Source organism: Pseudopipra pipra, chromosome 1 (genome assembly GCF_036250125.1).
Source record: "Pseudopipra pipra isolate bDixPip1 chromosome 1, bDixPip1.hap1, whole genome shotgun sequence".
Taxonomy (NCBI): Eukaryota; Metazoa; Chordata; class Aves; order Passeriformes; family Pipridae; genus Pseudopipra; species Pseudopipra pipra.
In genome coordinates this window covers 49,715,246-49,738,770 of record NC_087549.1, presented here as the reverse complement: position 1 = coordinate 49,738,770, position 23,525 = coordinate 49,715,246, and the positions used below count along the sequence as shown (strand labels likewise).

The window sequence follows — 23,525 nt, the reverse complement described above, 5'->3', positions numbered from 1 at the left end:
CCTAATTTACTGCCTCTGAAATTCCTTATCTCAATGCTTGGTGATTTATATGTTTAAAGAGCTCAGTTTCAACCACTCCTCACTCCTCTGTAGCTCCACTACGGAGACTTCTCAAGACAGAGGGCACACCCCATTACACAGTCCATAAACTCAGTCACAAGTCCAAAATGGCCAGTTCAACACTCCAAAGAGAAACGGGATATTACACAAGAGTGTTACTCAGCTGTCTGCTGTCTTTGTTTTTTCCCCTCAAATTCTAGTGTTTATATTTTCCAGTAGAGAAAAGCTGGGTTTTTTAACGAAAATAGCAACACAAACAGACAGAAAGCAACGCATTTGAATGCCAAACACGCAACACCTATTGTCATGGGCCCCAGGGTGGCAGTGTCATCAATGTCCACAGTCTTATTTCAGTAGTACCCAGGATGCAGCAGTATAAGTTTCGTTCTCACTGTTTCACGTCAAAGTAAAAACTAGTTACTGAAGTTTTACTCTAAAACAATCCTCATCATCACCTCAGCCCAAGTCTGAGCCTACGAAAATCTGTGGGTGTCCTTCCACTGACTTCTGGGAGAGGTGAAGTGCTTTCACAGGGTGCATATCACTAAGAGCTTTCAAACAGAAACATGCAAATATTACTGCTTCTCAAGTGGGAAACTGAGGAATGGGGACTTGCCTGAGATTAGCCAGAAGGTAAGTGGGATATCTCTGTTCCCTGACGCCTATGGTATCTGCAGGCTCACACAGCCTTGCTGCAGCACAGCGTGCCGTAGGTGGTCACTCTGCAGACTAGCATGTGGTCACACTCATAAAGCTTAAAATCAAAAAAGTAACTTTATATAACCCCCCGTAAAAATCTCTGCACTGGCAGCTCCCCTTGCTGGGCAACCGACAGGGATACACAGACTGTAAAGCAGTTGGCTCACGTTCCTGGCTCTCTCTTGATCCAGGAACACAGAGCAACTATAAAACCGGTTTTGAGCGTGGCTGTACCCTGGCAGCTCGGGGCCAGGGTGCGTAGGGGCGCTCCCAGCAGCACATAGGTGCGCTCCCGGCAGATCCTGGCGTTCCCGCCGTCCATGGGAAGCAGCCCGCGTGCTTTCCGCCTGCCTGCACGCCCCACCACGCCGACGAGGTGTGCCAGCGCAGCTCCCTCTCGGCGGGCTGGCTGCACAGACCAACAATTCAATCTGGCTCCAATTAGCTCCGGCCGCCCGATGTTTGCAATGAGAGCGCGCTTTGTTTGGGGCGTGCTGGGGACCAGGGGCGGTCCGGGCACTCCTGCCCCGACTCCGCGCTTTTGGGGTGCCGGGAACCACCCGAGCGCCGGCGCAGCGACCACCTCCCTGCCGGGGCTTGGCAGTGGGTGGCCAAGCGCTTGCCCTCCCGAGGTCGCCTCCTGGGCTACTTACACCGGGGTCGGCTGGCAGGGGAACTGGTTCCAAGCGCACTTGTACTGGGCCTGGACGTAGCTCTCCGTCCCGTCCAGCACCGAGCAGCTCACGTTCTTGTTCACTATGTAGGCGCACCAGTTCCTGGAGGGTGGAAAGACAGCGCCCGTCAGAGAGTCCTCCCGCCGGCCCAGCTCGCCCGGACCGGCACCCCGGGCTGCCCCAGCTCGCCCTGCCGCCGGCAGCGCCTCCCGCTCCCGCTCCGGGCGGGAGGTACTCACTTGCTGCGGGAGCCCGGCCGGGAGTACGGCAGGTGCGGGGTGCCGTGGCTGAGCCCGGCGCCCAGGGCGAGGAGGAGCGGCAGCGCCCATCCCCAGTGCACGGCGGGCCCCGGGCACAGCTCCATGGGGCGGCGGGCAGCGGCGGCGGGCGAGCGGGACGGGCTGGTGCCTCTCGGAGGGCTCCCTCCGTCCGTCTGTCCCTCCGTCCGTCCCGCCCGCCCTCGCCCGCTCCCAGCTCCCTCACTGACGCAAATCCCCCCACCCCGTTTCCGCCCTCCGCAGCGGCTCCGCACCCCCCTCCGGCCGAGGCGCCGCTCCCCTCTACCCGGCCGGCCCCGGCCGCCGCCCGCTCCATCCCCCCGGCCGAGCAGAAGCGGGAGCCGCCGGCCCTGCGTGGCGCCCCTCGCCATCAGCGGGTCCCTTCGGGGCAGCCCCCGCTCCCAAACCTGCCCGAGCCGGCCGACGGCCGCTCCCGAGCGGATGGGAGGAGGGGGCCGGGCCCCTGAGGAAGAGCTCCCCCTCTCCCGATGACCCGGAGTCCTGGGACAGAGCGCAGCCCCGCGAATCGCGGGCAAGAGGGGCACTGGGTTCTCCTTCAGGTGGGGCCGGTGCAGACGCAGTGGGCTCCCGGTGTGCTGGTGGTGCTCCCGGTGGGCGTGAGGGAGGCTGAGAAGGGCTTGCTGCCCTGTGGTCCTGCTTGACATCAGTGCCATGACATGGCATTCCCTTGCATGGCCCAATGGCTCATTCCAACCCATTGGCATGGGAAGGGTTTTGGCGGCTACCTCTGCAAGCAATGTACAATAAGCCTTTATTTGTAAGGAGGAGTGTTCAGTGGTTGGAGAGAGCAATGGGCATTCAGATTGACCCAGCTGTTAAAATCCAACTCAAGCACCTCGACTGAGTGGCCTGCCCAGGTGAGGCCATCTGCAATGGGTCCACCGCTGTCAGGACCACACAGCTCCTTTATCTTTCTCAGCTCCTGCTATTTTGCAGGTTGGATCTTTGGATTGAGGCGAAACTGAACAAAGCATCAAGGCTGGGCCAAGTCAGGCTGCTCCCACCAGAGGGAAGGAGGGGAAGGGAGACAGCGATGTATGGGTGGAGAAGAGTTTGGGTGGGAGTTTTGGGAGGAGTGCCTGCTGCTGCTGCTGAGCCTGACCAGCCCCAACCCTGTCCACATGTTCCCAGGCCTCCCATGGCCACAGCAGCTGCTCAGGGTTTTCTAGGTCTCACAGGCAGACAAAGCCAGCAGCAGGGTTGGACCCTTTCTTGTGCTGTAGACAGCAGCCTGCTCTCCTCACAGTTTGCCCTGACCTGCTGAAACAGGAAGGTTTCATCTGCCAGTCTTACAGTTGGTCTCACCTGACAACTTCACTTGGCCTCTGCGTCTGCAGGGAAATAACCTTTCCATGCTGAGGTCAAAATTATGCATTCAGACTGTTTTTTAGAAGTTGTTTCACTGGAAATATACACTAAAGCTTCCTGTCCCCCAGAGAAATGCGAGCCATTACAGATGCAAAGGAACACTTCACTGGCGATAAATAGCAATGGGAAAAGATGAGATTATGACTGTTGCTTCAATCTGTCTTGTTTCACTTGAAACCCTTCTAATGACCTGAAGCTGCTTTGAAGAGGATAGCACCTCACTGTCATAAGAAATTGTGCTTCAGACAAGGGTTGAACAATTTGCTGTGCCACTGTTTAGATTCGTAGAAGCGTATCATTCGTATTTGTACCGGCAGAAATTATCTGGAGTTTCTCCAGCCTGAAGAAGGCAAGACTAGATTTCAATACCTAAAAAACCTTTTCCTCCCTCCTCATTCAGACCAACTCATGAAGTTGGTCCTTTTCCAAGTGACGAGCAACATGGAAGAGCTGTATGTTGTCCCACAAAGGGAAAGTCATTAAATAATAAAAGACTGAGGTCATGCCTGTCTTGAGAATGACTGCATAGTACAAAAATTAATAGGCTGATTTAAACAAAATGAGCATGAAGCAACATATGCAAAACACTGAGCTTATATTTTAGTGAAGGAAGATAAAGCAGATATTACCTGATTTGCCATGAGGGCACCCTACTAACCTGTGAACCACAGACTCAATTGCGTGACCGAACATAACATGGGGCACCATTAGAAGTAGAGTTGTTACAGCCCTTTGCTTACTCCATGGATATGACAGATAATGAATCAGGAGTTTCCTGTAACTTCAGGACTCTGTGAATGTTCACTCAATAACTGTGCAAGAAAATCTCTCTCCTGATTTCTGATATGTGGTCATCGCCTTACTGTCTGAATCAACTACTTTGCAAATATTATGAAACAGAGCTTTGACAGCACTTGCTGCCATTTCTTTAAAAGGCTGTGTAAGACTTCTTCCACTGCAAAGCACAGTGCATTTTTGAGTTTATTTCATTTAAAATAAGCCATAACACTGAAAAACAAAATCCTGCAGGACCATTCTCTTCTTCCCATTTAAACCAGAGCTCTGTGGGAAATTGAATACAAGTGCTGCTTCAGGGGGTGAAGTTTTACGTGTGGCTGCACGATGGCTCAGTAAGGAGTAGCAGCAGAGATGACTTGTGGTGGAATTATTGAGCTGAATAAAAATGGATGAATTTGGGCACGTGCACAGAGCTCAACTCCTCTAATATTCACTCTGGGCCTATGATATCAGCTGATTCAACAGCAACCAGTAGAGAAATTGGGCTTTGTCAGGAAAATCTTCAGCTCAGGTGCCTGCTGAAAATGTGGTCCAAGCTCTGTACATGGCTGCATTTTTTCTATGGGTGTAACTAGTTTTATTTCAGAGCATAAGTATGAGGGTTAATCGTGTTCTCAAGAAGACAGAAATGCTCACACTTTATATCTCTGTGCTATGTTCTCTCATCTCTAAAATTCACAGAAATCCCAAGACAGATGATCCTTTCAGTACATGGAAAGTATCCCTCCACCCCTCCCTACAAATGGAACATGTAGTCTGCGAGTGCACTGAGGAGATCTTCAATGACTGCATCCTTGGCAGAAGGAGATCCCAGATATGACTCCATAAATTCTTTTAAATGTTTTAAAGTTCTTGTTTCTTTACTAAGCATCTTGTCTGTGTTTCTGGCATCAAGATCAACCACACTTTCATACTTTGTAACAGGACAATGATAGGGAAACAACTAGGGCCATATGCAAGGGCCTTCCAGAGAGACTAAAGTGCACAGAGCATGTGGGCAGAATAAATAGCAAAAACATTATCAGAGTATTTACTGCAGAACCCCCAAGAGAGAAAAGTATCTGTAGTGGTGTGATGCATGGAGCAGGAATGGTGTTCTCCCTGCACTTTACCTCTCTTACCTATCAGCTTTTTTTTCTGTAGATTTCAGCAATAAATTTCTTTGTGAATTCTGAGTTCCTTTTCTTCAGGTTCCCGCCTGAAAAAATTGCCAAAATAACTTGTGGTTTTCAGAGAGGTGTTTGTACTCCCTTGATACTTCTCTGTAATAAAAAAAGGTCTCTCATCTAGAAAAATTGTCTGTGGCACAGAAGGTCTCTCAGGTACTTCTTTCCAATCAGGCTTTACATTTGGTCTTGTATTAACTCCATCCATTGGTCAAAGCAGGTCACAGTGTCCCTCTGGAAAGATGAAACTGGTATTAGGCAACAAAGAAAAGTTTGAAAGGAGACTGTAGGAAACTCCAAGCTAACAGAGGAAAGCTTGGATTGAGGTGTATCGTGCATACTGCTTTGGATGTACTAGGAAAAGCACTCCATGGGGAAAGAGGGGTTTTGAATACTGTTTTGCAGAGACATGATACAGCCCTGTCACATTCACTTGGCCTGGTGCATAGGTCACTACACGGTAATCTCAACATTAATGTAAACATTTCTAATTTGAGTCTAGGATTAGTGTTCTCCAATTTTTCCCCTCTCAGATTTGACTGTGAGCTTTGGTTGCAATATCTTTTAAAAATTATTCTCCATTGCAAGAGGCAGGTTTCAATTTTTAAATTTTTATGTGTAATCACCTCAATAAAGTATGCCAGACACATATTTATCTGTGAATGTTTAATGAAAATTAATGACTGAATGAAAAGTAAGTAACAGATGCTAATAAAATTACTCTTTATAAACACGTTAACTTAGAGCGAAAAATCCAAGCTCTAGTCAGGGGTGAATACATAAACAAAGGAAAGGAAGAAGAACAGAGTATTTTGGATTTCTCCTTACTGAAGAGCCACCTTGAAGGGCCTTAACAGTTACGCAACCACAGAGATTTTGTTAATGCCACAAAAAAGGTCTGTAGCAGAGATCCATTCTAGGAGCTTTGGAGTATGCAGAGATATAGCTCATGTGGTCCTGACCAGTGCTCGGCCACATCTTCACTTGAGTGAAGTGCTGTATTTACCTATCTAGGTGACAGTGGTGTTGGGGATGTTTCAGTGTATGGGCAGGCAACCTGAAAGCTCCAGCCTTTCTTTCTTGCTGTTCCTTTCTTTTTATGGAAAAACATTTGTGCTACATTTATTTATTTAAACAGAAAAACAAATCTGTGTATTACAGAGAGCCCAAACATTGCCTAGTTGTGCTGTGCGTTAGGTGTTTGTATTGAAACTGATGCTCTTTATTGTCACACTTATGGGTTTGATTAGAGAACAAAATAAACAAAGGCTAGTCCCTGGGAGCAGCTGTCTCAGCACACCATTACTATCGGTTCAAGGCCTCAAGGCAGGACAGCAGAGATCAATATACATTATTCTCCACCAGGAAGAATGATCTGCCTGAGTGCTGGAGCATCATTAACCGCAAGTGTGCCACACTTGTGGAACATCCTATCTGCTTGGTACTGAATAGTTGGGACAGCTAAAGAAATAACGTGATTAAGGTCTATATTGCTTCTATACGAAAGGTAAGTGCTCTCTCATATTGCTTACTATATAATGTGAGAGGACTGACTGATGTTAGCATGGTTTTCCAACCACAGAAATCTGGACATCACAGTATAGGATGACAATCAGAAGAAAACATTTTCCTGCTCCGCAGGACCTTCAGCAAAGAGCCCAAGCTGGTTGGCACATGCACTAAGGTGGAAGAAGCTAAAGAGTACTGGAAAGAAAATCAGAGGAGATCAGCATTCCTTGGCAGATGGGCTGGAGATGGAAGGGTAGAGGAGATATGGGGAAGAGGTTTCTTTTGTGTCTGCTTATCTGTGATTTGGTGAAATTGCCAAGTGACTTCAAAGGAGAGGGTGCATGATGCTCTTCTGTTCTTTCCGCAGCTACTACTGCTCTAACCTTCATATTTAATAGGACAAAAATGGTTTGTACGAAGCCACAGTTGCTACCTGTAGCAGAAACCTGCAGGCAAATTGCTGGAACATACTTAAGAGACTGAGTCTGAAGCTGTATGCATTGTTTGCCCTTGCTGTAAAGAGTTTATTTGAATGTTGCTTGTTGTGAAAAGAAGAATTGTCATATTGTTTTAATATCTCACCTCTGATGGTAGTGCAGTATTTCAGAATAAAGAATTAAACCGAGGGCATTAATTAGTGTGCAGTCCTTACCTGCAGTATAGGGCAGCTTCCACAGCTTCCCAGCATGCACCACCCTTGTCAACGTGCTGCTCTCTGATTGAACATGACAGATTTCAGCTTTCATAATTTTTTAGAGATGAGCTGGAAACGAGAGAAGGGAGTGGCACATGACTTTACAGTGTTTGGGACAAAGTTGTCAGCAGATTTTTAAACAATGACATTGCTTCTGATAGAAAATTATTCTGAAGCTGTAATTCCTTGTTCATCAGTTTATCCAGTCTCTGGCTGAGATTCCTGGTGTTTTAAATAAGCAAGAAAGTTATGTGAGTTTAACTAGAACAGGTATGAGTTTCTAGGTGGACATTATAATCTCAGTTTAGGTGTAACAGATGTTGGTTTATTTCAAGGAATTGATTATAAATGCACTAAGTCCACTTAAAATTAAAATAATAATCTCTTCCTGAAAATGAGAGGCGGACATTCTTTATGTTGGTAAGACCTAATACTGTAATCACAACATCAGTCTTGCTTCCTTGGAAAAAAATAACTCCTAGCCTAATTGTTTCCCAAGGAAGAAACTAACTGCTAATTTTAAGGAGGCCTTCTCTATATTTCTTCTGATCCTTATCTATTTTGCATTCACAAGCAAAGTTAAATTTAACTTCTATTCAACTTGCACACTGTAAAGAAGACTTAGAAATCATTAAAGAAATAAAAGAAATTCTGAAAGAAATTCTGTGTTTCAAAGTGAACTAACCAAACATGAAAATGCCAAGAATATTTGAAATAAGACCTTATTAGGTAAAGACCATGGCCACAACTATTTCATGCCTGTCTGCAGGCACACCATGTTTTTAAAAGAAGGCTAGTTTTTCTAATTCAGCCATTTGGACAATGAATGAATTTCTTCAGCTTCTCTACTTTCTCCCTGTTTTTTTTCTCGTAGAAGGTGCTGCTTATTATTTGTCCTGTAAATTCTAATTAAGGTTACAGCTGCTTGAAGCTGGAAAAACTCAAATAAAAGACAGGAACAAAGTCTCTTTTTTCATCTGCCTTCTCCAATCTTATATTTTCACTGGATGATGGTGGTATGTGTCTCTCGCTAATCTCAAAAACTACAACTCAAAATATATGACTGCAGGTTGTAGTGAACAAAGCTAAATGACAGCTCCAAGCCCTGCTGCCTGCAGCCAGTGAGGTTGCTCACCAGAAATGGAGAAGTATGGGATGGAAGGGGGGAGGAGAGTCCCTTGTAGCAGGTCACACCCTTCCCCAAGGCGCTTTTTTCCCCCTGCTCAGTCCCCAAAGGTGCTTTTGTGTGGAAAGACATTAACAACCTCTTGCAAATATGGGATGAGGTTACAATACTTTTATGTGCACAAGCCTACTAAAGGAGCAAGATTTCCTATACAGTAGTAAGGCTATCACAGTCCAATTCATGGAAATGATCACGTAGCTTCTACCCCAAAGAATTTACAGTCAAATCAGACCCAGGCAGCAAATAATATTCCTCCTGTTTCTGGCACACCTGTAAACTCCAGTACTGTAATATGACAAATTATTTTTTGCTGCAATGTGAAATGCAAAGGAAACTATCTGATCTTTTCTTGCAGTTGCTTTTGATTCTCTGTTTATTATTCAAGAGTTTCCAAGGAGGTGGTGATTTTAAAAAATGAGAAGTTAAACAAAAGAAGGAAAAAGATGAAGTAAAATGTAAGAGGCTGCACAAGAGTGTGACTGCTAAGATCACACAGATATAAGATCATAGAGAGATAAGACAGATAAGACACAAAAAGGCACTGGAGGTAAAGTGTGGAAAGAGGAGGTGGTGAGGTCCACAGTGTAAGGGTGGGCAGCATCTTACTCTGATCATATGCTCAAATCTCATGAAACATTGTTATTCACGTATTTGCCTTATTTTATTGTGCTTTGTTGTCCTTCATGTACTCCAACATGAATTTCGGTTAGCTGAGTCTGAGGGGAAAGTGTTCCTTCTTCCTCAGGCCTCCAGTATGTTGTGGTAAGTTTGGCTGTAAGTGTTCCACTAATGATTCTTAAATACTTTCTGAAGGGATATGCAGTTGCAAAGACAAATACACTAAGAAGCAGATTAAAATGGGGGAAAAAAAAGAAAGTTCATATTTTGTTTTGTTCACAGAGTTCACTAAGCAGTTATCTGTGTTTATTCTAGAGATTTTTCCAAGAAATTATTCTCAATAAATGTTTTGCATTGTATCCTAGTTGTGAGTCTAACTGTGTGTAAGCCGGCTGCACAAACCATATGTATTGAATTTCTCAGGGCTGCAGATAAATAAACTGGTGATAGCAGTGCTCTGGTTTGGTCAGTTAAGCAATTTGAATGAGCCAAGGGCAACATCCTTAAAGTAGGTAAGTACTTCTCTCCCACCAGTGTTGATGGGAATTAACAGCCCTCATCTCTGTCAAAACTAGAGATTAAGCACCCAAGATTTGTTTCAATCAAACCTCTGCTGGATAACATCACTGGATGCTGTTTGTGTGCATTGCGTGCCTCATTCCGTCACCTTCTCTTGAAAGGCTCAGGCAAGAATCAATAGTTTAATTAAAAACACAAAAGACTCTTTCATTCAGACATGCTAGTTTAAAGTAATTCCATTACTTAGGAAGCAAAATCCATGGAGTTTGGGGAAGTACAGAAGTGTTTTACACAGATGATGGGTTTGCTGATTGTTTCTTTCCAGGGAGAGGAGGGTGGGTAGGTTTAAATACGTCTCCTAACAAGCAATGGTCATGTAGTTAATTGCAATTGGTAAGTAGGGAGGAATAGTTAAATATATATTTAAATTTTCTCACTACTGACCTTTCCATTCTGCATCATAATATCATTCAGCTAAGTATTTATGTATATTCATAAATATTTAGATTTTAGAACATCTCAGAGATTTCAGCAGTATCCTTAAGTTATCTATGAGATGAGTCCAGATCAGTCTTGAATTTCCTTTTTCCCACCTGAGATCAAAACCTTCTGATGATGCCATTTCCTCTGATTCTTTCAGACACATATTACACTTTGACATCCTTCCTGCTCCAGGCTATACGAACGAATGTTCTTGGTCAGCCATGGACTTGTATCCTTTTTAATTTGTCTTTCATTGTTAAAAGGAAATATCCATTGCCAAAAAGGGGGTGGTTTTATGTCATCTTGGAAGAGCAATGGCTACAGGGATGATGGCTGAGGGAGAAGAAATTAAAGATGAACATTGCTGGTGTGTTTCCTGTGTGTGGGATTGAGAACTGGTGGATCAAATGACAGTAATACTTCCACTGAACAAGACTGTATGCAGTAGTGGTAAAATGAACTCATGGTTTCAGAATTAAGAGAACATAAGATATGAAGAATTTATGTATAGCAGCATGTGTTCAAGAATGAATTCAGTCATGGACTCAGTTCAGGGCATCTGGCATTATTTACAGCATTTGATTTTACTTTTAGGAGCACAGAATTTCAGGCCTGTAGAATGTTATTTAAAATACTTTTTTATGATAGTTAAAATTAAACCTAAACTTTAGGATGAACTCTGTCAGGAATTGTTAATACTCCCTTCTCCTGTTGGTGTTAGACTTTTCTTTTTATTCCCTTTAGTCATTTACAGAGCACCACAGTGGGATCACTACTGCTCTAGGATAAAAAACGATTAAGGAAGGAATCCTGTTGTTTTATAGGTACCTGTCAGTGATGCTAGAGACTATGAACAAAGACAACAGAGCTCTGTTGTCTTCAGTGCCAAGCTTTGTGCCAAGGCATGGTCTCTACAGGGAGTTTTGCCACTCTGGTTATACCACCCATGTTAAAGCCAGAAAAGGTTTTATAGACACAGGCATGGTTATCATGCATACACTGGGATAGCCTGTGTCAGTTTGGGAAGAGGTTAAACTGTGCCAGGTGAAATTCTCTGTATTCCAGTAATATAAGTGCTATAGGGCAGCTGAGGTTGGGATAGAGGGGGAGGGAGTGGGAAGGAAGCAGAGATGGAGGAGCAGGGAGTTTTGGTCTTTTCTTTTGCACTATGTTGCTCTTTCTGGAAGAAATTAAAAGCTTATATTTGTCATTGCTGTTTAGAAATACATTGGCTACCATTTTGCTCCTTTCAAATTTAATTTTGTAGAAATAGGACAATCTTTGCTGTGAGATTCTGCCTTACTTCATACCAGTCTACACATTCAGTTTGAACAGTTTTCCAGGATTACCAACAGTAGTCCACTTGAAGGCAAACATTCAATTAGTAAGTCACAGCAGTTCATTCCTAATGTTTCCCTGAAGTTTGTCATTGATAGAGAAATAACATCACAGAGGCTGTAGCTGTAGACATAATTTTATACTGCACTAGGGGAAAATAAATTGCCTGAAGCACAGTAGGACATTTCCTAATTGAAGGTCAAGGAAATCACTGCAAATTATTACACTGTAATTTCACTGCAAATAGCACAATGCAGAAGATTAACACAAATTATGGGGACAGTTCTCTTTCACAGAAGAAGACATCAGTATCCAGAGCAGAAACAGTAAGCCAAATGTCTAGAAACATCAACTGTGTATAAGTGCAGAGATTTAGATAACTCACAAAGAGCCACTTCACTGAGTGTATTCTGAGACAGCCAAAAATTTACTGCCTCATGCATGAGTTGTCCTTTTTGCCTTGAAAAAATGGGAATGCTCCCAAGACCTTTATTCCTAGAGAGGTCTGTTCAGTTCAATGGACTTTACAAGTTACAGCAGTGAAATCCTTATGGAGGAGGATTGATTTATCATTGTTAGATTATGGGTTGGATTTTGTTACATCAGTCTTCTCTTTAAAAGTTGAGGCAGAAAAATAACTTCTGTTAATACTGTGCTTCTTTTGCCTTTAGTTTTTTTTTATTGCAGCATCTCATACATTTTGCTTTTTCATTTAAGTTCCAGTTCCTGGAATTCCATCTTGATTTGAGTAATTCAGATTGTTTTGCAAGAAGAAGTTAGTTCTGGCATTCCATGGCTGAGAGTAATCTGAAAACTTGACTCAAATAGATCCTACAGGCTCAGAAACAAAAAGGAAAGTACAAAGAATTGTATAATTTTTAAATCTCCTGACTTTTAAGCCAGCCCCCTAATTTTACTTTTTTTTATTGCTACAAGTTTGTGGTAAGTTACTATCTTTATCCATCTGCTTCTGACTTTCAGCAGTGCCCTGGAGTTGCTGTTCTGGGGTTGGCAACACAGATTACCTTAAAGCACTATTTGCTATGTGGCATATTAAAAGGAGCAATGACTTTAATTAACTTCTTTATCCAAGTATGGAATCAGAGTCCTTCACTCTTCTATCTCATTGTTCAGCCTTCCCTTACAATTCTTTTATTCCATTTACCTTTCTCTGGTTCAGGTCATGTATCTGGATTGAGTTACTGGTGGGAAACTTACATAATAGGTAGTTACTGTAATTTGCAGTAAAAGACACTTACCTTTCTTTCCTCTTAATCCAATCTGTGGTAACTGGGTATTTACATTTCAGCTGCCCCCTAAACCTACAGACAGCATTTCATGCCTGACTCATTTCTTGGTGACTTGCAAAACTCTTCTGAGAGGCATTAAGTGTTAATAATTTTTCCCAGGCTTTAAGTAATTTTAATGTGAGGAGCTCAGCTTAAAATTTAAGCGTAGATCCGATCCTTTGCATGGATATACTCTTTTGTTTTCAGGCAGTTAACAAAAAAAAAAGAAAGAAAAAGAAAAAAAAAGGCAGAAGTCCACAGCCAAACATTGCAACATAGGTTGGACGCACATCCAGGGGTGGGAACAAAACAATCCTTTTCTACAGACTGTCTCTAGGGTCTGGTCCTGTTTTTCAATTGGCAAAAAATGGTTACAAAAGATTTTATGCTGACAACAAAACCTTACTGCTGTTCAGGACAAGGTTGGCTTGGAACTTTTGAAGGCAAGGGGCCTCTGCAGGTTCTGCGCTCTGAGTGAATTGTGCACAGTCTGTGAAACTGAGCAAGGGCAGTAAGCACAAAGTTGCTCAGTGCAGTTGCAGTTGGTGCTGTAGCCGAGATTGATGATAATGCACAACATATCCATTTGTGGTTCTTAGAACACTAGCAGGCTGGCCTGCAGGGTACCAAGAAAAGTGGACAGTTGGTGTGAAACTAGACAAAAACAAAAAACCACCCAGTTTTTTATTTGCTTATCCTACCAGACAGTGCATTTGATTGTATCGTATGGGGACTCAATTTGTACAGAGTATATCTTGGCTGGTAGAACCCCATGAGACATTTCAGATGGGAAGCCTGAATTCTGGCCTGTGTCTGTGCTTTAAGATGTTAGCATCTGATGTGGCTGCATGGACTTGCTGCTGCTGAAAACACAGACTTCTGGAGCATTCAAAATTGTACACATGTAAATGAAAAATGGCTTTTACCTACCCCTGCTGAAGACCCTACCTGGAGAACTGCATCCAGCTCTGGGGTCCCCAGCACAGGAAGGACATTGACCTGTTGGAGGAAGTCCAGAAGAGGGCCACCAAGATGTTAGAGGGATGGAGCACCCCTCCTATGAAAAAAGGCTAAAAGAAGTGGAGTTGTTCAACCTGGAGAAGAGAAAGCTTCTGTGTGACCCACTTGCATTCTTCCAGTACCTGCAGAGAGCCTATAAGAAACATGGAGAGAGACTTTTTACAAGAGCATGGAGTGACAGGACAAGGGGAAGTGGCTTCAAACTAAAAGAGAGTAGGTTTAGATTAGATATTAGGAAAAAATTCTTTACCGTGAGGGTGGCGAGGCACTGGAATAGGTTGCCCAGAGAAGTTGTGGATGCCCTGTCTCTGGAAGTGTTTAAGGCCAGGTTGGATTGATCTTTGAGCAACCTGGTCTAGTGGAAGGCATCCCTGTCCACAGCAGGGGAGTTGGAACTGGATGATCTTTAAGGTACCTTCCAACCCAAACCATTCTTTGATTCTATGATTTATCCAGTGTAGCAGAGGACCAGACTGCTGAAAAAGACAGGACCCATCTGCATCTGCTCTCTAGTAATTATTGGAAACTTGGTTCTTTTTCTGATATTTTAAACAAAGAAAAAGGGAGAAAGCATTTGGTTATAAAATTTTAGTTTGACTGCAGGTTGCCTACAGGAATGAGTCCTATTTATTCATCTTTATTTTCCATCCTGGAGGAATTTATACCAGACTTAACCTGAAGTTTAGGAAAGAAAGAAAAAACAAACAAAAATTGTGTGAAGTGACATCCAGCACTGCATCTTCAAAGCCTTTTAGATCCTTTGGCAGAGATAATGTGGTACCTATTTTTTTCATCCTAAGGATTCTGGTTTTTGTTTTTCTTATGAGGAGAAATTTACATTTACCACTCACAAAATTTACTAAATAGGTATATGCAGAGGATTAGGAAAAAATTCTTTTTTAAAAGGCAAGCTGACAGAGGAAATGATGCAGATGAAAGCTCTAAATGTTATGGATTCTGAGATGGCATTATTTATTTTTAACCTAAATGAATTTTAACAGGATTTGACAACTTCTGTATCTCTCTGTGTAGTTGCTTTGTCAAAGTCTTCCAAGAGCAATAATGGGCATTGCCTAAAACTTGAGGAATGTTCTAACAAATTTCCTTCTTTACCAAGAATCAGGAGAACTTCTGGAAGAAGTGAAGGGAGAGACACAGTCAGAATCCATGCAAAATATGGCAAATACATTCCAAAGACAGAGCAGACTTAAAAGTGATAGCTTTCAAAATTCAAAAGCATTCTGAAAACTGAGAACAAAAGAATGAAGTAACAATTGATAAACTTGCTGATTCTCAAAGTTCTAACTGTATTGTAAATGTATTGCAAAATTTCATTTTAATGCAGAACACTGAACTGCTTTGTGCTTTGCCAGCTCTGGAAAAAGAGCCCGAATTTCTTTCCAGTTCTTGCCTCACACCTGAAAATGCTATATTTTCTGTTATTGTTTTTTACATACAATCTCTGCACATGTAGGAGAGATTTTCAGAAAAGGAAAGGCTCACATTTGAAGTGACGGTGTGGAAAATGTTCCATATCATCAGGTCCTTCACACATTACATAGATGTGTCAGCATGTCTTTATAAGGATCTGGAACAGACAGTCTTGGCAACAGAGCTAGCCAGCAGACTCTCTGATCCCAGATTCCTCTATTTTGATAATGCTATCATGCATTTGACACAGGGTCACTGCTACCCTCTTACGTACAGGAAACTTTCATAAGAGAAACTGAGTAACTCTCATTCAAGAGAAATCTATTTTGAAGTGATAAGCTGGAATCTGAATAAACCATGTTAATTCCAGATAATTCTATTTGCCAAAATTCTAACAAAAGCACCCATATTCAGCTCTTTCTCCAAGCCTGGCAGAGACCCCTCCAGATCCTCAGAGAATGCAAGAGAGTTCAAAAGTTCACTTGTTATTTGCACTTCAACACATTTGGTTGAAATAATGTTTCCTATCTTTCTTTACACCACAAGTGGTATGTATTACCATTCTAAGATAAGAGAAAGTAAACCAGGTTAGGAAAAAAAATCAACACGTATGTTTTAAATGTATTTATGAGATTTAAGAACCAGTGTATCAATATATAATGAGCAACTATTCTCCAGAATACCTGACATTTTTTGTGCAAAGCACATGAAGTATATCTGTGTATATCCATGGTTAGTTCTCTTTCTCCAGGCATGCTTAACTTAATTTTCTAGAAAATACTTCTTACAGTTAAGAAATATTAACAGAAAAAAATTACTTGGGTTTGCATATCCTAGAACACGTTCCCACGCTGTGATTCAGAGGGTGGTTGAGTAACTGGGAATTAGACGACTCTGGGAGCCACAAAATACCCCACAAGGATGATACAAAATCTAAAAAATTCAGTGTTTTCTTTCTCACAAGAAAAATGGGTTATTTTACCACCAGACTTGATTAAAGTTAATTCTGTCTCCATGACCTTTCAGCAACCCAGGGAAGTTACCTGATCACTATGGTGAGGAAAAGTGGCCCATAAAATCTTTTGGAACAAGGTATTTGGCATAAGTTGCAAGTTCACTGCATAGAGGTTTTGCAATGTATATTCACTAGAATCCTGAATTCATGCCTTGCTGTCAGTGTGGAAACAGAAATAGGTTTTAGGAGTCTCGCTGGTGAGGTCGACCATAAATCTACCAGAGTAGCTCTTGCTCATGTTGATAGACGTGTCCATCTCTCAGTTCTGCTTTCATGTTACTCCTTGTATACTTACCTGGTATTTTATTTTTGGGAACTCCAGAAGCTTCTGTTTTCCTGTTCATCTTCTCTGTGCCACCAGCATCTGATTGTAGGGAACTCCTATCACACTTCTGAGTCTTCTGGGGGCTCTCAAAGTCATGTGCCAGTAGCCTCCATGGCCAGTTCCTCTCTAACCCCAAGCCAATTTTGTCTTGGAAGCATCCAACAACAGAATCCTAACAAACTCTCAGGTCTGCTTTTGGGACATGTGAAACTTCAGACTCAAATTTCAAAGCAGTGATGTCTGATTCCTTATACTCTATCGCTTCCGCACCTCCCTCTTCCCTGCCACACACTCCTCTATTTGGACTTCTCTGAGGACTCTTTTTTATATTTGAAATATCTTGACACATGCTGGTGTCAAAGATTGGTAGGGGAGAGAGACTCTACCAGTATCACAAGCTTACTCTCAGTAACAGTTAAGAGCAAAAAGTAAAGACCTTTTTGGCTTTGTGCAGTGTGAGAAAAGTACAGCCCTCCTCCAGCACTGCTGCTGGCTTCCCAGTGTTTGTAGAGTAAGGAGGAGGGCAAGAACAGCCAAATCTTGTACAGGTCAGATGCTCTGACATGGACTCCTAGATGGGCCCAATTCTGCAGGTAGATACAATCTCCATACAGAGTCCAGCTGGATAAGTCAGTCTTGGTCTGACCACACACTTTCAGAGGGAGGTTTTCCTTTCAAGCTGTGCATGATAACAAACTGCCTTTGGCATCTGAAGGCTCTCTACTCAGAATGTACTTACAAGCTTCAAAGTGATGGTTAAAATGCCATGAAGGACATGATTAGTTGCAAGCTTACATGTCTGTCTAACACCACAAGTGCAACAGCAACACACTGTAACTTACCATCTGATTTAACCCATCCCCATTTTTACCATGCTGCTGCAGCAGTTTGACTCAACCAGCCTTGTTGTATGCCTTAGGTCAGTTCAGATGTGAATGATGCAAGGTGAAGTTGCTATACTGAAGGCAGCTCTCTGTAACCCATTTATCTGCCCAAACTACCACTGGCAACAGAAGCAGGCTGAATTTCAGAATGTGAGGCTTCTCATAGTCTTCAGTGTGCTTCCACTTAAGCAGCTCTGCTTTGACTTCCCATTGCTGAGTTAGCTCTGGTATGCATCACTAAAACTACACTCATGACTGCTTCTGTCAGAAGTCCCTAACATTAAGAGGGCTTCCAACCATCCCTTCTCACTTTTCACAGGACATTCTCTGTGCTAGAATTGCCCCAGGACTCTGCTGAAGAAAAGAAACTCTTGAGCAACTTGTAGAATGGCCTCCTCCATTGTTTAGGAAGAATTCTTTTCACTGCATTCCTCAGGCTGTCATGAATCTTCCTCTTGCACAACCAGCCCTTCCAGTTTGAGCAAAGCTGGGCCTTCATCTGTATCTTCCAAATCAGAAGTCGTTAATTTAGGTTGACATTACGCCAGCACATATGTACGTGCTAAGAGACCCTTAGAGTTAAAAAGACAGGTTTTTGAAAGTAAAACAAAGTGGGAGCATGACAGTCCACCTTTCCCTTTTGTTATAAGGCAGCCTATAAGTACTAATTTTATGACACTGCCATTTCGTTTCTCCAGTATGTTTTGGACTCTAGTTGTAAGAACACACTAAAAGCAGGAGCTGTATCTAATATGAAATATTTGTTTTCACTAGCTGTTTACTGGAGAAAGTTAACTTTTAGGTTTTTTTGATCATTCCCATTTTCCAATTAAACAAAGTAGCAACAACTTTTAATTCAATATTTTTTTTTTTTTTTGTTCAGTAACTTTTTAACCTACCAAGGTTTTTTTTTGTGAAAGATGATGAATGAGGGGTTCCTGCAGGTAGTTTGTTAGTTCACCATTCTAAACTTGCAAGTACATTGAGGGAAAATAATTTTTCTGTTCTAGAAATTAGGCTTGAATGCAATAATTTGTGTATTTGTTGCATGATATGGTTTAATTGATTTGCCAAAGTTAAAGGATGAGGGATAAAGAGGGAGTGGATTATAGGAAATGAGAGCCCACTAAATGCCCTTCAAGCAACTGGAATGTAACATTCATTTGCTAAAAAGGGTGAACACTACATAGTTTAGGAAAAGATTCTTGGACTGTGTTAGTAGATTAAAAAAATAATTTGTTCCTATGTAAGACTGTGAAACAAATAGTTCTGCTGTTGTATAAAATATTTTCAATTTTGGCAAACTGAAGGAAAGTCTTTGTGGCCCATTTCTGTTGCAAACTACATGTGTGCTTGATGATGTGCATACAAACAGAGACTAAATAGCATAGACGTAAACAGCTAGCCTACTGTAAAATAATTACCCATAACATAATGTGTGGGGATTTCTTTAGAGCCCTCATAAATACTCAGTCCTATAAAAACTAGTGAGAGTTTTAAGAACCCATTAACATATATGGTAAAATCTGTGGAATTAATATATTTGGAAACTGAAGATGCTTGGTATTTTTCCCCTAACAGATGAAAATTTTCCCCAGTTTTATATATAGGTTGGTTTAAAATAAAATCCCATTCAATTGGTTTACATACACACATTTTTTATGCCAGTTATGTTTTCTAAAGTTAAGGCTGCTTTGCTCTTGGAACCATTTCATAGCAGAGAAGTTGTCACACAGGCAAAGTAAGTAAGCAGCTAAAGTACATCTAGTCAACACAGTAGCTCTGTTGGAATTTTATGCATTTCCATAGTGGGTGTTGAAGAGCCAGTTTATGGAAATACAGGAAATAGAGGAATTATATGTATGCTTAAACGTATAACACACATAACTTTCTGTGTGTATGCACATACACATATATTTCAGGTTTTTATGAACCTTAAATGATGACTCTTGCTGAATCCTGGGGAGATGATCCGGTGTGACAGGAATGTCAAAATCACTGGATACACCCTTTCCAGCAATAGGCAGAAATGGAGGCTAACAGCTGCTTTATACTGATAGTGTTACTGCCACCATCAGTAAAACATGCTTTAATTCCTAGATAATAAGCAAAGTGACTTTTTAAAAAGAAAATATTAAAAATTCTTCTAAGCTGTACTGTATTCTGGCAGATGAAAGGGAATTTACTGCAGATCTGTTCTGTGATGGTTGCCTCAGTAGTAATTATTATCCTTGCTGTGTGCTCATGAAATGCAATCTTAATGGACTGTGTTTCCTAAATATAAAATAATAAAAAAAAAAACCCAACAACTTGGGAGCAGAATTTATTGGGAGAAAATGTTGTTGCATGAAGGCAGATAACATTTCAGTGACAGTTCCTTACTAATGTTTTATTAAATGTCCATAAAATGATACAACCCTAGTGACATACTGTAATCATAAAAGTCTTTAAAAACAGCTGATTCCCTTGCTGCTATCACATAAAAATACAAGCTGCGATAATGGAGGATGAAGGTATCAGTAGAAAATGACTGTTAGGATTAACAACAAAAAGAAAGAATGGAAAGTCTGAAGGAAACTGACTCCTGGAATAGTATAATATTTGCCTGAACAATTAATAATAATTTTTAATCAATCTTCAAAGATCTGAGCATCAAGTAAAATGGAATTCTTTGATTGAATCATAGAATAGTTTGGGTTGGAAGGGAACTCTATGGGTCATCTAGTCCAACCCCCTGACATCTTCAACTTGATCACGTTGCTCAGAGCCCCATCTAACCTGGCCTTGAAGGTTTCCAGAGATGGGACATCTGCCACCTCTCTGGGCAATCTGTTCCTGTGTTTCACCACCCTCATTGTAAAAAAATGTCCTCCTTCTATCTAGTCTAAATCTACCCTCTTTTATTCTAAAACCATTACCTCTTGTACCACAACAGGACTAAAAACTCTCTCCTCATCTTTCTTATAGGCCCTCCTTTAGGTACTGAAAAAAGTACTGTAAGGTCTCGCTGGAGCCTTCTCTTTTCCAGGCTGAGCAACCTCAACTCTTTCTGTCGTTCCTCACAGGAGAAGTGCTCCAGCCCTCTGATCATCTTCGTGGCCTCCTCTGGCCCTGCTCCAATAGGTCAATGTCCTTCCTGTGCTGAGGACCCCAGAGCTGGACACAGCACTCCAGGTGGGGTCTCACAAGAGCAGAGCAGAGGCAGAATCAACTCCCTCAACCTGCTGGCCACACTGCTTTGGTTGCAGCCCAGCATACAATTGGCTTTCTGGGCTGCAAGCACATATTCATGGATCACGTCCAGCTTTTCACCCATCAGCACCACAAAGTCCTTCCTGGCAGGGCTGCTTTCACTCTGTTCATCCTCCAGCCTGTGTAGATAGTGAGTCTGCCTCAAACGAGGTGCAGCATCTTGTACTTGGCCTTGTTGAACCCCATGAGGTTCCCAGGTGCCAACTGGATTGCTTGTCCAGGTCCCTCTGGATGGCAACCTGTCCCTCGGGCATGTCAACCACATCACACAGCTTGGTGTTGTCCTTGAACTTGCTGAGGGTGCACTTGATCCCACTGTCTGTGTCACTGATGAAGATATAAAGCAATACTGGCCCCAGTACAGACCCCTGTGGGACATCACTTGTCACCAACTGCAATATGGACACTGAGCCACTGACCATCACCCTCTGGATGTGACCACCTAGCCAACTCCTCATCCAGCAAACAGTCCACTCATCAAATCCATCTCTCTCCAATTTAGAGAGAATATTGTCATGGTGTACCATTTCAAAGGCCTTGAAGAAATCCAAACAGATAGCTTTTCCCTTGTCCACTAAAGTAGTCACCCCATCATAAAAGGAGGCCACCAGGTTGGTCAGGCAAGACTTGTCCATGGTGAAGCCGTGCTGATTGTCCAAAATCCCCTCCCTGCCCTCCACGTGCCTTAGCAGAGCTTCTAGGAGGATCTGTTCCATGATCTTCCCAGGCACAGAGGGCCTTCACCTCACTGCCATGACTTTTCAAATAACAAGGAGGATTGCTGTTCCTGCATCACCAAACATAACATGCCTTAGTAAGCTGGACTTGCTTTAAGGGCTCATACCTTGAGCTGTACTTCATTCACTAAGGACACTGAGTTTGTTTCACTTCTCCTTACCCCTAACCAAACTACTGGATCCCAGTTACCTAGAACCACACAGTTATAGGGATAAGGGCTGGAAGAATAACTGCAAAATGCACCTGTAGACACTTCATCCCTAAAAAACCACAATACAGCAACCAACTTATTTCTCTCTCTTCTTATTGTGATCAACTAAGTATGAACCATTCATCAACGGCGACTGCAAATCTCTTTAAAGGCTTAGCTGAAATGGAGTTCAGAACAGCAATATAAAGCTAAATTCAGCAAATATACACCTACTCTGGAGGCTTCAGAGGAAAACTTCCAGTAATTATACTGCTAAAGTCTCACAAGGTGACATTTGGAATGGGTGTGTTTTTCATGCAGGCTACTGATGTAGTGGTAGCATCCTGCAGTGGTTCCCTGCCTTGCTTCCTGCTCTGCCTTTCTTTTGCTCCCCTGGGTATCATCCTTTCTTCCTTCCCTCTCACAGCTCTTTCCCTGAACTGGCACTCTGGCTGCCAAGGGGACTTTGGCCCGGGAGGGAGCAGAGGAAGTCCCAGATGAGATACATGTGGCTAGAGAAATACTGGAGAAGATAGTGATACTGGGATGATAAAGATGTAGAGTTAAGACCATGGTACTGATGGTGGGGCTGTAACACCACAGTAGTGTGAATTAGCAAGGAAGGACTTGTCATCCAACCTTTATCATTGGGTTACACAGTGTAACCCCATTCAGGTGACAGGCAGTCTCTGCATTGCTGCGTGCCAGAGGAAGAGCAGAAAGCATGGAAGTATACGCCAGTGCTAGGGAAGAAGAGCTTAAGCACCAAGTCAAGCCATGGTCCTTTTAGGGAAGGGCAAAAGAAAAATAAAGGCTTGACATTGATGTTTTTTCCTCTGCTGAAGGGAGGGAGACTGGGAAGAAGATAAGATGGTAAATACAGTTGTTGACAGAAGCCCAGGCAGAAGACTGACATTAGGTTTCCTCTTGATACACTTTTGTCTTAGGTTCCAGGTCCTACAAGAGAACTGTCTCTCTTCGTTGACAGGTGCCCTAATTTCCATCTTCACTGATGAGCCTGGCACACAACATGAAGATACTGGGGTCTGATGGGTCAGGGAGCAATCAAAGCCGCAAGCTGGGGTAAGGGCAAGGTCTCAGGTCCTTTGATGAAGGAAACCTTGTCTACCTTCTGAGCAGGAAACCTGCTGTGGGGAGTACAGGGCCTATGGTGTGGAGTGGGATCATGGGGCCCAGGAATGGGCCTCCCGCTCGGCTTCCTCACAGGGTACAGTGATAACACAGTGCAAATAGTGCATGTGGCAATTATCACCTCACACTGGGACAGGGCACCAGACCAGTGTCTGCCTATTGCAAAAAAAGACAGGTGTTGAGGTCCTGTTTCCCTGGGCTGCGACAGGTGCCAGTAGCCATGACAGAACAAAGAGAACTGACTCCCAGCCAGCTCTGCTCTGTGGCTGATGCCACCTGACCCAACATGCCTGCAGCTCTTGCCTCTATCCCATCTCCACCCAGCCCTGCTGAGCAGCTGCTCCATCTCCCTGTGGTGATGTGGCAGCCAGCAGCCCTTCCCCACCTGGAGTTGCTTCCAGCCTCCATCAGAAACCAGCTCCTTGTTCCTGCGAGCAGGCCCAGACCTGAGTCACAACCACTTTCACTTTTCCTGCAGGGATTTCCACCAGCCCTTCATGAAACCAACGAGAACAACACACACATGACAGGATGGCAGAGGTCCCTGGTCTGCTCTGTTAGAGAGTCAAGAATGTGTAAAGGAAAAAAACCAACACTTACCTTCAGAGCTCAAATGTTTTGTCATGACCAAATCAGTTGCCCTAAACAGCCTATGCAAAACAGTAACTTGCACTGTAATAACCTGCAATCACTCTGCTGGAAAATCCTGAAGATTCCCTGGTGAAATTTCCTGAAATCTCCGATATCTATTGCACAACCCCGGAAAACATCCTTAATTTCAGATTTGCTTCTTCCAGCAGGGAGATGCATCACATGAT

At 42.9% G+C, this 23,525-nt stretch overlaps 1 protein-coding gene across 1 annotated transcript in view; it reads right to left on the bottom strand.

Moving 5' to 3' along the window:
- The window catches only part of EMILIN2 (elastin microfibril interfacer 2), a 35,933-nt gene extending 33,488 nt beyond the window's left edge, over positions 1-2,445 (bottom strand). Inside the window, exons 1-2 of the mRNA XM_064655936.1 lie at positions 1,673-2,445; positions 1,413-1,535 (exon numbers count right to left, since the gene is read on the bottom strand). Of these exons, the coding sequence (XP_064512006.1) occupies positions 1,413-1,535; positions 1,673-2,436 (887 nt within the window). The 5' untranslated portion in view covers positions 2,437-2,445. The remainder of the gene's footprint in view (positions 1-1,412; positions 1,536-1,672) is intronic.
- Positions 2,446-23,525: the final 21,080 nt, after the last annotated feature.